We start from the raw sequence: 14564 nt of genomic DNA on the forward strand, positions 1-14564 counted from the left end.
TGCCGGACTGTGGGTTTGATTTGACTCTTGAGAGATTTGTGCGAGATGTCTTGACTTGATTGGTACAAGAGGGAATGTCGAGGACGACATTCTTTTAAGAAGAGGAGATTGTGACGCCCCGAAAAAAATGAGTTTGAGAACCCGGAAATTTTTTAATTTTCTAGGGTTTATTTTTTTAACGCCCGCCTTTTCTACATTTTCTTGATTAGAAAAATTCCCCAGATAAAGTTTATGAGCAAAAATAGTTTTAAAATGATTTTTCTAGTATCGGTTAGTTTTTGAGAAATTAAAAGCGTGTTTTGGACGTGGGACCCGCAAGTGCGGTAAATGCATTATATTTTTGACAACTTGTTGGAATTTTGTATTAAGTGATATTATTTTACAAGGTGTTAAGATATTTGTCTTGGAGAGACAAGAAGATAATCTCAAGCTTAAAGAGTGACAAGTGTCACCTTGTTATTGAAGGTTGGACTTTGACATTTGACCATCTTACTACCTTTACCAAATAAGTACCAAATTGATCCAAAATTACCTTCATTCTTCATCATCTTGGCTGAGCTTCACAAGGAGAAAAGAAAGGAAAGCTTTCATCTTACTTCTTCATTTCTTGCTCCAATCAAACAATTTAACCGATTAAACTTGGATTTGCTCCATAAAAACCTTTCTCTTGGTAGTATTAAGGTGTGTAGTGAAGTGGTTTGAGAAGCAAAGGTGCTAAGTTGGGTCTTTTCTTGGGTTTGTAAGGTAAGTGACTAAGGAACCTTTCCTTTGATCTTGATAATGTTCAATTAGTGATTGGTGGTGGTTGAATAAGTGATTTTATGGTTGATTTCCTGATTTTGGTTGAAAATGATGAAGATTTATTATTTTTGGGGATTTTTCTGTTTTCATATGGATATGATTATGGGGTCATGTATGATGATTGGAAATGATGTTTAATGACTCTAGGAGGTGGAAAAAGTGATTAATTGCAACCAATTTCTGTTTTGGACCAAAAATTGAAAAGTGAGGGTTTTGTGATGAACATTCTGTCCGAATTTTTAGGTCCTAGATAGAGGCCGAATTGGCCTTTACTTAAAACATGAAAGTTGTAGGAAATGACATTTTAGAGGTTCCTACAAAATTTCAGGTCAATCGGAGTAGTGTGGAATGAGATAATTCGAAATTACTATTGCTGTTCTGGGTTACCCAGAATTGGAAATCTGCGACTGTAATTGGTTGTTTTCGCTGGAATTTCTTCCGAATTGGTTGTTGAGGTCTTCTGATTAAATGTAGCCCTGTTTCGTATTTTTCAGCTGGTTTTGGAATTTCTGGATTTGGACTTGTGTAGGCTGAGTTATGATGTTTACGCTAGAATGCGTTTTGCAAACCTGTTTTCGTGATTCTGGTATAGCATCTTGCATTTTTGACCTGGTTACACTGGAAACTGAGTTGAGTGACCTTCTACAATATTGTACCCCTATCTCTTAGCTTCGAAACGGTGGGTCTTGCACCTTCATCCGACAATCGTAGCGCCTTTGGTACCATTACCGCAAAATGACGTCAAAACCTGTTTTTCTGGTTTTGAGCTTAACTTTCATTTCCGGACTTTTCCCTAGTTTGACTTGCACTAGTACTACTTGGAGTTTGCTGAATGGCTATTGGATGAACTTGTTGTTGTGTGTGTATCTTTGGGTTTGAATGAGAAGAATAATGAAGCCATGATGGCTGGGAAAGTTAGCAAATTCAGGGGAAGTGCTGTCCGAACTTTGAAGGGACTTGATTGCATTGAGTTTGTGATCTAAGACTTGGATTTGAGCAAGACAATGATATATGATGGTTGGTTCCTGAGCCGTGGAGGTGAGTGACTTCAAACTACTTCTAAAGTTATTTATGAACCGTTTCTTACATTATTTACTTTTGAACTGTTTCCAAAGTTACTTTTGAAATGTTTTCTTGCATATCATGTGTGCTGGCATTTGAGTGTGCCTTGTTTGCTATATTTCTTGACTTCATGACTTGTATTTTGGTTGATAACGTGTTAAGCGCTTATAATGATTTCCAAAACGAGTTTTCGAGGCGAGTGTGTACTTTATCGTACTCGACCTCGATAAATGTGAAATTTTCGATTGAAATGTTACTTGCGCATGAATGTAAGCCTTTTGGGCTGAACTGGCCATTGCCCCTTGTTACCGGTCGTCTTGAGCCAGAAGCGGACTCGGTCAGGCGATTAGGAACTTGGGTGAACGTTTGGTATACTCGAGTATTACCTATGTAGGTTGGTGGAGCCTGGCCAAAAGCCAGGGACGGGGTGAATGAAATGAAATGAATGACCAAATGAGCGAGGAAATGTCAGGAGAATGAATGTATCCTTTCATGAATGTTACTATCGCTTTCCATTGTAAATGTTTCTTGAATTATTGATAATCCATATTTACTGTTTTGCAAATGATGTAGTTGTTTCCGGATTTATCATTTAATTTATGACATCATTGCTATATGACATCATTGAAATGAACTATTGTGAAACCGATTTGATTAATGATTTTCTGGTTACTCGCTGAGCTTTTAGCTCACCCCAAAAACTATTTATTCCCCTCCACAGGGCTCGTGGCGAAGGAAGGACTTGTAGTACTTGTGCACGTGTATGGATGGCCTAAACTTTGTACAATTTTGGATTTGGAATTATTTTATGTATATTTGGGATTAGTTTCCGCTGCATTTGTGACATGTAATTATTGGAGACGGATGTGTATTTGTGGACCAGTTGATGTATATTTGATTTTTATATTGTAATTTAATTGAGGACTGTAGTGAACGACTGAGTCCCGGCGAGAGCTGGGCAGGCGGCCCGCCGAACCCTCTGGTTCGCCTTAGGGGGAGGTGGGGCTGTCACAGGTCACCACTTTCTTAGTCACATGTTTGTAAGACTCAGTTTCGACCCACTTAGTAAAATATTTAATTGCCGCTAGAATAAATCGATGCTCGTTTGAAGCAGGCAGGTCAATGGTTCCAATTACATCCATACGCCATATTAAACATGGTCAGGGAGCAATCATACTATGTAATTTTGTGGGGGGAGTGTGCATAACATCCCCATGCAATTGACATTTAATGCATTTTCTGACAAAAACTACACAATCATGCTCCATAGTAAGCCAGAAATACCCTGTCCTCACAATCTTCTTTGCTAATAAATGCCCATTCATATGGGATCCACATACACCACTCTACACTTCTTTCATTAAATAATTCGCTTCATCTTGATCAACACATTTCAGAAGTCCTAAGTCTGACGTCCTTTTGTATACCACCTTTCCATTTAAGAAAAACTTGGTTGATAATCTGCGCAAGAAGGTTTTAGCAGTTGTATCAGCACCTGGAGGATAAGACCCCGTTTTGAGAAATTCCTTGATATCGCTATATCAGGGACGGCCATTAGAAGATTTTTCGATAACCAAACAATGTACAAGCTTTTCTTGTAATTAAATCTGTATAGGTTCGATCACCAACTCGTCTGTGTGAGGACCCGTAATTTTCTTAATTTCTAGGTTTTAATTTCTTTTAATTATACATTTTTCCCACCTTTTCTTTATTCAAAAAATTGTGCAAATAAATTTTATGAGTAAATATAGCTTTTAAATGATTTTTCTAGTATCGGTTAGTTTTTGAGAAATTAAGAGCGTATATTGGACGTGGGACCCGCTAGTGCGGAAAGTTCGGTAAAATTCGGCCAACTAGATTAAGTTTTGAATACTGGAGTTAATTTGCCGGGTGTTAAGAGATAAGTAGAGGTTGCAATTTGGATTGATATGAGAGAGACAAGTTAGGTAGATATTTAATAAAAGGTGACAAGTGTCACCATAAGAGTAAGTCTTGCCATTTAACCACTATTCATGCCTTTACCAAATTAATATCAAAATTGACCAAAAACTCACCATTTGTTTCTCTTCTTGGCCGACTTCTTTCAAGCACAAAGGAAAGAAAACTCTTCACAATTTTGGTCTCCAACCTTGCTCAATCTCCAACTTCAACCGGTTAAATTTGTAATTGCTCCATAAAACTCCTCCACTTAGTGATTTTGAGGTGATTGGTGAAGTTATTTGGAAAGTTAAGGTGACCACTAGCTCTCTCTCTCTTGTTTTAAAGGTAAGTTGTGAAGAACAACCCTCCTCCCTTAATTGATGCTTAAATCATGCTTAGTGATTGTATGAGATGCAAATTTATGGGTTATTTCTTGATTTGTGGTTGAAATGATGAAGTTTTATTATTTTTGGGGATTTTTCTGTTTTAATATAAGCATGATTGTGTGGCTATCTATGATGATTGGAAATGGTATATAATGACTCTAGGAGGTGGAAAAAGTGATTAATTGCAACAAATTTCTGGTTTGGAAGAAATTTCAGAAAACTAGGGTTCTTGAAGGAGCATTCTGTCCGAATTTTTAGGTCCTAGATAGAGGCCGAATTTGTGACGCCCCGAAAAAAAAAATGAGTTTGAGAACCCCGAAATTTTCTAATTTTCTAGGGTTTATTTTTTTTTAATCGCCCGCCTTTTCTACATTTTCTTTATTAGAAAAATTCTCCAAATAAAGTTTATGGGCAAAGATAGTTTTAAAATGATTTTTCTAGTATCGGTTAGTTTTTGAGAAATTAAAAGCGTATTTTGGATGTGGGACCCACTAGGGCGAAAAGTTCGGAAAAATTCGACCAATTAGGTTAAATTCCGGATACTGTGTGAAATTTATCGGGTGTTGATTGATGTGAGAGGAAAAAGAAAAGATAGGATTGCATTAATGAAGGTGACAAGTGTCACCATTGTATTGGAAATAGCTTATGACTTACTATTCATTTTCTTGACTTTTGACCAATTGCTTAAATATCTCAAAAATCACACAAAATTCATTCTTATCTTCAACCTCTTGGCCGATTCTCTCTCTAGCAAAGAAGGAAGAAAAACCTCTTCAAAGTTTGGCAATTCTCTAGCTCAAATCATCCAAAACACTTGCTTGATCTAGTTTCTACTCCATAAAATCCCTCCATTTGGTGCTAGTGAGTGATTTGGTGAAGTTTTTTGGAAAAGCTAAGGTGTCCTACAACTCTCCCTCTCTTGTTTACTAGGTGAGTGGTATATGAACTTTCCCCTACACTTAATGAAGCTTGAGTTGTCCTTAGTGGAAGCTAAAGTGTTGAATTTTGTGATTTATTTCTTGGTTTGAGATGAATTGGTGAAGTTTTTATTTTTTTGAGGAATTTTCTGGTTTAATGTGATCATGGTGTTGTGGTTATTTATGATGGTTGGTAATGAGGGGTTATGCCTCTAGTGGATGTATATGATAGGAAATTGTAACCAATTTTGGGTTTGGATTGAAATGTGAAAAGTTAGGGTTTCATAACCCCCTTTTCTGTCCGGTTTAGGATTATATGGTTAGAGGCCGAATTGGCCTTTTCTTAAAACATGAAAGTTGTAGGTATTGATTTTTTTGAGGTTCCTGTAAAATTTCAGGTCATTTGGAGTAGTGTAGAGTGAGATATGTCGATTTTACTGTTGCTGTTCTGGGTTGATCAAAATGTGCGAACTGCGCTTGTAATCGTCTGTTTTGACTGGAATTGCTTTGGATTTGGATGTTGGTGTCTTCTGATGAAATGTAGCTGGATGTCTTGGCTACCGCATGCCTTTGGAATCAATGCATTTGGACCAGTATAGACTGAGTTGGACTAATTACAGCATAGTGTGATTTGTAAACCTGTAATTACGGTTCTGGTTTGGTATTCTGCATTTTTGACCTAGTTGTGCTAGGATTTGGACTGAGTGGCCTTCTACATTGTTGTAGCCCTGGTTCTTAGCTTCGAAATGGTGGGTCTTACACCCTAATCCGACCATCGTAGTGCAATTTGTGCCATTACCGCAAAATGACGTCAAAACTATTTTTCTGGTCTGAGCTAAACTTTCATTTCAGGACTTTTCCCTCGCTTGACTTGTACTAGTACTACTTGGAGCTTGCTGAATGGATCTTGGATGAGCTTGTTGTTGTGTGTATACCTTTGGGACTGGCTGAGGATATAATGAAGCCATGATGGCTGGAAAAGTAAGCAAATTCAGGGGAAGTGCTGTCCGAACTTTGAAAGGACTTGATTGCATTGAGTTTGTGATCTAAGACTTGGGTTTGAGCAAGGCAATGTTATATGATGGATGATTTCTGAGCCATGGAGGTGAGTGACCTCAAACTGTTTCCAAATTTACCTTTTGAACCGTTTTCCTGCATTATCTACTTTTGAACTGTTTTCAAAGTTACTTTTGGAATTGTTTTCTTACATATCATGCGTGCTTGCATATCAGTGTCTTGTTATTATCGATTTTGCTTTCAATGATTGTTAAAACGAGTTTTCTATGCGAGTGTGTACTTTATCGCACTCGACCTTAATAAATATGAAATTTTCAATGATTAATGATTAAATGCTACTTGCGCATGAATGTAAGCCTTTTGGGCTGAACTGGCCATTGCCCCTTGTTACCGGTCGTCTCGAGCCAGAAGCGGACTCGGTCGGGCGACTAGGAACTTGGGTGAACGTTTCGGTATACTCGAGTATTACCTTGTAGGTTGGTGGAGCCTGGCCAAAAGCCAGGGACGGGGTGAATGAATGCACGAATGAAACCAAATGCAATGAATTGTCAGGAGAACGAATGTATCCTTTTCATGAATGTTACTATCGCTTTCCATTGTAAATGTTTCGTGAATTATTGATACTCCATATTGAAATGACATCATTGAAATGAACGATTGTGAAACTGATTTGATAACTGATTTTATTGGTTACTCGCCGAGCTTTTAGCTCACCCCAAAATGTTTTATTCCCCTCCACAGGGCTCAAGGCGAAGGAAGGGCTTGTAGTGTTTATTCATGGATTATCTCGTGTATGGATTGAATTTGGATTTCCTTTTATGTAATGGTTCATTTTGGGATTGTATTGAACGTTTAGAACGTTTAGAATTGATTGGATGTGTAATAGGCTAGTTTTGGACTTCCTCCTGTACTAATTGTAATCAAGGATCAGAGTGGCGCTGCGGAAGCGTGGACGCTTCGCTTTTGATATGTAAAGTTTGGGAACCTTTGATGTATATTTGATATATATATCTTGAAATTCAATTGAGGACTGTAGTGAACGACTGAGTCCCGGCGAGAGCTGGGCAGGCGGCCCGCCGAACCCTCTGGTTCGCCTTAGGGGGAAGTGGGGCCGTGACAGAATTGACCTTGGCTTAAAACATGAAAGTTGTAGGGAATGACATTTTAGAGGTGCCTACAAAATTTCAGGTCAATCGGAGTAGTGTAGAATGAGAAAAGTCGAAATTGCTATTGCTGTTCTGGTTTTACCCGAATGTAAGAATTGCGCCTGTAATGGGTTGTTTTGGCTGGAATTGCTTCCGAATTGGTTGTTGAGGCCTTCTGATGAAATTTATCCCTGTTTCTTATCTTTCATCTGGTTTTGGAATTTCTTGATTTGGACTTGGAGAGCCTGAGTTGTGATGTTTCCGCTAGAATGCATTTTGGTGAATCTGTTTTACGTTTTGATGTTGTATCTTGCATTTTTGACCTGTTTGCACTCAAAACTGGGTTGAGTGACCTTCTGTGATGTTGTAGCCCTGTCTTTTAGATTCAAAATGGTGGGTCTTCCACCCTCATCCAATAATCATAGTGAAATTGGTGCCATTACCGCAAAATGAGGTCAAAACTGTTTTTTCAGGGCTAAAGCTAATTCCATTTCCGGATTTTTCTGGTTTCCTCTAATGCTTATATATGCTTATGGAACCCTATTATGATCGTGTTGGCATCGGTTTATGACTTGTAATCGAGTCTTCTTGTGCTTATTGGAATATTCTAGGGCTTGACTTTTATTTTCGGTCATTTTCCTAGCTAACTTTTGTACTTGGATAACCTTGAGCCTATTGAACGTCTGTGGTGATGAATGTATATTGAGTATGACTTTGGGAGTTGATTGAGGAAAGTAATGAAGCCGTGATGGCTGGAAAAGTAAGAAATTTGGGGGAAGTGCTGTCCAATTGTTTCGAGGCCGATTGGTTCCTTTAAGTTTGAATTGGCTTGTGATAGAAATGAAGGGCTTTTGGGTTGTTGAACCTAGTTCTTCATGTTACCTTTTTGTTCCCAAAAATCATGTTTTGTACCCTTGCATTAGTAATTATTTGGCGAGGCATACGACTAGTAGTCGAGCCTCACATGTGCATTTTGTTTACTCGATTCTGGATGTGAAACCTTCAATTGGTTTACTTTGATTATTTTAGGGTTTCTTGGCGATTAAAGCCAATCCGAAGTGAAAACTTTTGAGGTATCTGTACTTGAACCGGTGAGTGTACCACTCCCCTCCATTGCTGTTTAACTTGATTTCTGCTCTGCAATCTATTTAATTTGTTTGAGACGAGGGTGTACTTTATCGCACTCGTTCTCTTGTCTGTTCATATGCAAATTTTGGTGTCAATCTGAATCTGTATCTGTATCTGATATCTGTATCTGTATCTGTGACCTATGAGCTCAAATCCTGTGGCTAAGTTATTCGAGTCGGGCCGGCAAGGGCCTGGACGATTAGATAAAGAACCACGGTAGTCTGTTTTGGGATCTTTGGGTATTGAGACCCGTGATTCCGGTATACTCGAGTATTACCATTTCTGTTTCTGTTGAGGTGACCGGGCCCGGTAAAGGGGTGTTTGGTGGACGAAATTTGGTGTAAAGTGGGATCTACGGACGTGTTGGTTCAATATACGTTGACGGAGAGTCAACCGGCTTGGATCAAGTACTGCGCTGGAAAGCTGGCTCCTGAGAGCCACCTGTATCCTTCCTATTTGAGTTCTTGTGTTTACCTGTCTTACTTTATAGCGAGCATGTGTATCTGGTTTGTATAACGTGAAATACCTGATTTTTCTGCTACATGTTTGGTACCTCATTGGGCGTAAGCTCACCCCCTCCTTGTTATCTTTGTTTTCCTTACAGGAACCTCTTTTGGAAATCATGATTTTGAGAAGCGAGTTGAGCTAGTTAGGAAATCTTTTGTTCTTTTGTATAGCTCCTCGAGAATCAGCAAACCCTAAATGTATTTCGTTTCACTGGTTCCATTTGCATTGTAAACCTAGCGACATGTATATATGAAAGCGTTTTCTCCATGTTTAAGCTTGGCGGTCTTCAATCGTTCATTTCTTTTGGGTCCTATCTCGCGTAATATCGGATTTGTGTGATTCGACTCCGTAGTCCTGGCGAGAGCTGGGCAGGCGGTCCGCTGAACCCTTTGGTTCGCCTTAGGGTGAGGTGGGGCTGTCACAGTCTGGATGTTGAATCATTGAAGATAAAGTAACCAGAGCATCAGCAAAAACATTTCTGGTACGTGGAATGTGCCTGAACTCCAAACTTCTGAATTTGTTTGCCAAATCTAGTAAACTGCAATGATATGGTAAAATCTTTGAATCCCGAGTGATCCATTCTTTGAGCGTTTGATGCGCGAGCAAATCGGAATCATCAAACACTAATAAATCCTTGATCTCCATTTTCAATGCCATTTTTAGTCAAAAAAATACAAGCCTCATATTCAGCCATATTGTTAGTGCAGAAAAATCGTAGTTTAGCTGAACCGGGATAATGTTTTCCTTTAGGCGATACTAGCACAGCTTCGATACCGACTCCGAAAGAATTTGAACCCCCATCAAAGAACAATCTCCACTCAGCACATCGCTCATTCATATCCTCTGCCTTACCAACAAACAAGACATCTTCATCCGGAAAATAAGTGTGAAGCGGTTGATAATCATCCTCCCTTGGATTTTTAGCCAAGTGATCTGCTATAACCTGACCCTTGATTGCCTTTTGTGTGGTGAAAATGATGTCGAATTCAGAAAGGATCATTTGCCATTTAGCCACGCGTCCGGTTGGCATTGGTTTCTCTAATAAATACTTCAAAGGGTCTGAACGAGAAATAAAGTAAGTGGTGTGACTAAGCAAGTAATGCCTCAGCTTCTGAGTTGCCCAAACCAATGCACAGCGACTCCTTTCGAGAAATGTGTATTTTGTCTCGTAAGGTGTGAATTTCTTGCTAAGATAATAAACAGCTTGCTCCCTTTTCCCAGAATCGTCATGCTGTCTCAAGACACATCCCACAGCCTCATCGAGCACAAACAAGTACATAATCAAAGGTCGACCCGGCTTGGGTGGCACTAAGATCGAGAGGTGTAATAAGTAGTCTTTGATCTTATCAAACGCCTGCTGGCACTCTTCACTCCAATACAATGGTACATTCTTCTTCAACAATTTGAACAAGGGCTCATAGGTCGAAGTCGACTGGGCAATGAACCTGCCGATGAAGTTAATCTTTCCCAAGAAATTCTTCACATCCTTTTGTGTTTTTGGCATTGGCATCTCACGAATGGCTTTGATCTTCGTCGGATCTATCTCTATACCCTTCTTACTGACAATGCCCAATAACTTGCCGGCGGGAGCCTCGAAAGCGCACTTTGTAGGATTTAATTTCAAATTATATCTCCTCAATCTTTTAAACAATTTCTTCAAATCAATCAAATGATCCTCCGCCTTCTTGGATTTGATTATGATGTCATCCACATAAACTTCCATCTCCTTATGAATCATATCATGGAATAGGGTGGTCATGGTCCTTTGATAAGTAGTTCCAGCATTTTTCAATCCAAATGGCATTATTCGGTAGCAAAACGTTCCCTACGGAGTGATAAATGCCGTTTTCTCTCTATCTTCTTCTACCATTAGAATCTGATGGTATCCGGCGAAACAGTCGTCAAAAGACTCGATCTCATGTCCGGCGGTGTTGTCCAGAAGGATATGTATGTTCGGCAAAGGAAAATCATCCTTCGGGCTTGCCTTGTTCAGGTCTCGATAGTCAACACATACCCTCACCTCTCCACTCTTCTTTGGGATAGGGACTGGATTTGAAAGCCAAATAGGATAATGTGACACCATGATAATTCTGGCATTTAGCTGCTTCTCAATTTGCTCCTTGATTTTGAGACTCATGTCCGGTTTGAATTTGTGAAGTTTCTGTTTCACATGTGGAAAATTTGGGTCTGTTGATAGTTTTGAACCACTATATCTGTTGAAATACCTGTCATGTCATCATAGGACCAAGCAAACAAATCTTGAAACATGGTCAAAAATTCAATCATCTCTTTTCTCTGCTTCTTATTCAAGTGAACGCTAATTTTTATTTCTTTGACATCGGTCTCAGTGCCAATATTAAGGGTTTCTATTTCTTCTAAATTCAATTTGGATTTTTCTTCATATTGTTCAAGATTCTTTAATAAAGATTCAGAGTCTTCCTCGTTATCGCTCTCGTCTTGAATTTTTGATTCCACAATTTCGAATTCGTGAGAGATATCGAGATTGCAATCATCAAATTCCAGAATAGTGATATCCAAAGGGTCAATGTGTTTTATTTTTGGCCATCTAAAAAAGAATGAAATAGATACAACAATGCGTAAGTAAATCAATTTGGGAGATAAACACTGTGCATTTTATTGAATTTCAAATAAAGGACAAAATGTCATAACATGCTGCTATTTAACATCAGACTTGTAGTAAAAACATTTGATTCAAAGCTATTTACAAAATTGAAAGACAAAACATGAATAATGTGAATGTTTTCTCTCATTTTTCTCAACCAAAGGCAATCCCCTAGATTTACCGAAATTCCCTTCGGGAGGGAAGGAAATCGCTGGTCCAGTTCTTCATCGCTTCTACGGGAACCTCTGGGAATTCTGGATCCTCTGATGGCTCACCCTCGTAAGTAACCCCCACAAATAACTCAGACAAACTAATATCCACCTCCTTGATTGGGTCTACTTCAGATCTAATCACTTCTGATGGATAGGAAAATGTGCAGTACAACAACGGTGGGATATTCCTGATGATTTGCCTTTCTTCATTTTTCGCTCTCTTACGGTCCAGCATTTCTTTCCTGTCTCTGGCAGTAGGTTGAAACCCTAGTTCAAAAGTGTCCTTCTTTCCTTGAAGCTCTATTGGTTCTAGGACTCCTTGCAGGTTATGCCCAAGACCCTTGCCGATCTCATATCCTCTTCGAATCATCTCTTTGGCTATCATAACACTGGCCTCTGGTAAATTCATTCCCACTACTGACTTCTCCTTAGATATCCAACCTACTGAGACAATATCAACCACATGGTGAGGAGAAACCAGAGTTTTTCTACTACCTTCCTCATTTGACCCAGAACTGATAATCACAGTACAATCATTCTCTGCAAATACAGTGATCAATGGGCCATTCACTACAAACCTCAACATTTGATGGAGCGAAGATGGTATAGTGCCCGAAGTATGAATCCATGGTCGTCCAAGTAGAATGTTATAAACACTTGAGAAATTCATGACTTGGCACATGACTTGGAATTGTGCAAGTCCGATTTCTAGCACTAAATCCACTTCCCCCATTGATTCTCTTTTCACGCCATCAAATCCTCTCACAACGGTTGCAGACGGGCAAAGTTTAGCTTCTTGAAATCCCAACTTAACAAAAGTATTCCATGGACAAATATTTAAAGCAGATCCGTTGTCTATCAGAACCCTTGGCAATAACTTCCCATTACAACGGACCGAGATATACAGTGCCTTGTTGTGTCCAATCCCCTCAGAAGTTAAATCCTCGTCAGAAAAAGAAATCTGGTTTGAAGCCAAAACATGTTTGACTACATGAGTGAATTTTTCAACCGGAATATTCTTAGGCACCTGAGCCTCAGTTAACACCTTGAGTAAAGCCTCCCTATGAAGTTCAGAAGTCAAAAGCAGGCTCAATATAGAAATTTGGGCAGGCATTTTGTCCAATTGCTCAATCACTTTGTACTCACTTTTCTTCAATATCCTAAGAAAATTGAATGCCTCTTCTTCGGTAACAGTTGGTCTTGTTGGCATGGTATTTTTCTTCTTTTTTGATGGCTCATTACCTGCGGGTCCATTTAAGATCCTTCCAGATCTAGTGATAGCGGCCACCTCCTTCTTGGGCATTTCTTCTCCTCCAATCAATAACTTAGGTTCCCTATAATTCCACAGGACTTCTTGTAGGTTAAGGACTGGCGTTTGTTCAGGCAATTCAAGTATCACAAGTTTTGATGGCTCACATTCGAAAGGTATCACGTCCAAGATAAAAGGATCAGCATTTTTCTCGACTTCGTAGGTTTTTTCCTCCAGTATAAATGGTTCTCCAATAACCCCCATTATCTCAGCTTCATCCATAACATATCAAGTAGGTTCCCTGATCTTCTCATCCATGGTAATAGCCCCTATAGTATCCTTGTACGCAGGAAGAAGATTTTTGCTAACACTTGGCCCTTGTTCATCTCTCCTTCTCAGAACTATGTCTCCTGCTTCAATCATATCTTGAATTTTATGTTTAAGAACCCAACAATTGGCCGTAGAATGTCCAAGAGCTCCAGAATGATAAGCACAAAAGGACTGGGGATCATCACCAGGGGGAACTCCTTTAGTATAGACTTTAGGAGGTATTGTACCAATTTTCCTTGCGGCCTTGAGCTGCTCATATAGTTGATCAAAGGGCCGACCTAGATTGGTGAAAGTTCTATATGAGGTTGGGTTTCGGGTGTCATTGGTTTGTTGATAGGTATAGTGCGGGTTGGCTGGGAAAGTAGGTCTTGGATTATAAGGAGGACGAGGTCTAGTTTGAAAATTAGGCGGAGGTATATGAAAGGGTGTTATGGGTGTATTTGGGTAATTGCGTCGGAGTCGAGGATGATTGATGGTGGTATGATAAACAGGTCGAGGGTGTGGTTGGTATGGATAACGGGGTGAGTAGGTGGGGTATTGTTGGTATCTAGGTCGGAAAGAAGGGTCTTGGTTCCAAACAAATGAAACTTTCTTCTCTTTCTTCTTGAACTGAGACTTTTTACTACTACTGCCTTGATTTTGCATCGTTTCCAATTGCGATTTTAAAGCCGACACGTTAACAATCTTCCCTGCCCTTACAAACTCATCATACTCTTCTAATTTATTAACAATTTCTGTGAAGGAACATCTAGTCATGCGGAAAATCTCCTCAAAATAAGGCGGGTCATGAGCTTTGATGAACGTACAAACGATTTGTTCTTCAGTCATGGGAGGCTCCACCTTGGCAGCCAATTTTCTCCATCTTTTTGCATACGTCTTGTGATCCTCATATGGCTTTCTTTTAGTCCCTTCCAGTGTGGTCCTTGTCGGAGCAAGCTCGCAATTATATTCATATTGTCTGACAAACGCAGTGGACAAATCCATCCAGGTCCTCATCTCATCAGGCTTTAAATTGGAATACCAATCCAGTGCATCGCCTTCTAAGCTCTCGGGGAACAACCGAACTGGTAGATTATCATCATCTATCGGCTTACCTAATTTTTTGGCAAACATTCGGAGATATGTCTTGGGGTTGCCCGTTCCGTCATACTTGCTAAATTTGGGTGCTTTAAAACCCACAGACAGTTGCATGTCAGGAAACAGACATAACTCGTTATAATCCAAACCCCCTTGTTTGCTCAAACCTTGATTCTTCCTTATGAACTCA

General features: G+C 39.5%; 1 protein-coding gene across 1 annotated transcript; it reads right to left on the reverse strand.

Moving 5' to 3' along the window:
• Positions 1 to 10708: 10708 nt before the first annotated feature.
• On the reverse strand, positions 10709 to 13249 carry LOC140009831 (uncharacterized). Its single transcript, XM_072056167.1, has 2 exons — positions 11688 to 13249; positions 10709 to 11108 (listed from the first exon to the last, which is right to left on the reverse strand). Exons 1-2 carry the CDS (start codon positions 13247 to 13249, stop codon positions 10709 to 10711), a joined length of 1962 nt encoding a protein of 653 aa, XP_071912268.1.
• Positions 13250 to 14564: the final 1315 nt, after the last annotated feature.

This window comes from Coffea arabica, chromosome 6e (genome assembly GCF_036785885.1).
Source record: "Coffea arabica cultivar ET-39 chromosome 6e, Coffea Arabica ET-39 HiFi, whole genome shotgun sequence".
NCBI lineage: Eukaryota > Viridiplantae > Streptophyta > Magnoliopsida > Gentianales > Rubiaceae > Coffea > Coffea arabica.

What these genes read in the sequence shown, in the direction of transcription:
- LOC140009831 (XM_072056167.1), bottom strand. Translation starts at nt 13,249, where the DNA reads ATGGATGAAGCTGAGATAATGGGGGTTATTGGAGAACCATTTATACTG. An exon ending in CCCTCCCGAAGGGAATTTCG is followed by an intron (nt 11,109 to 11,687) that starts GTAAATCTAGGG and finishes ATGACATGACAG; the next exon opens with GTATTTCAACAGATATAGTG.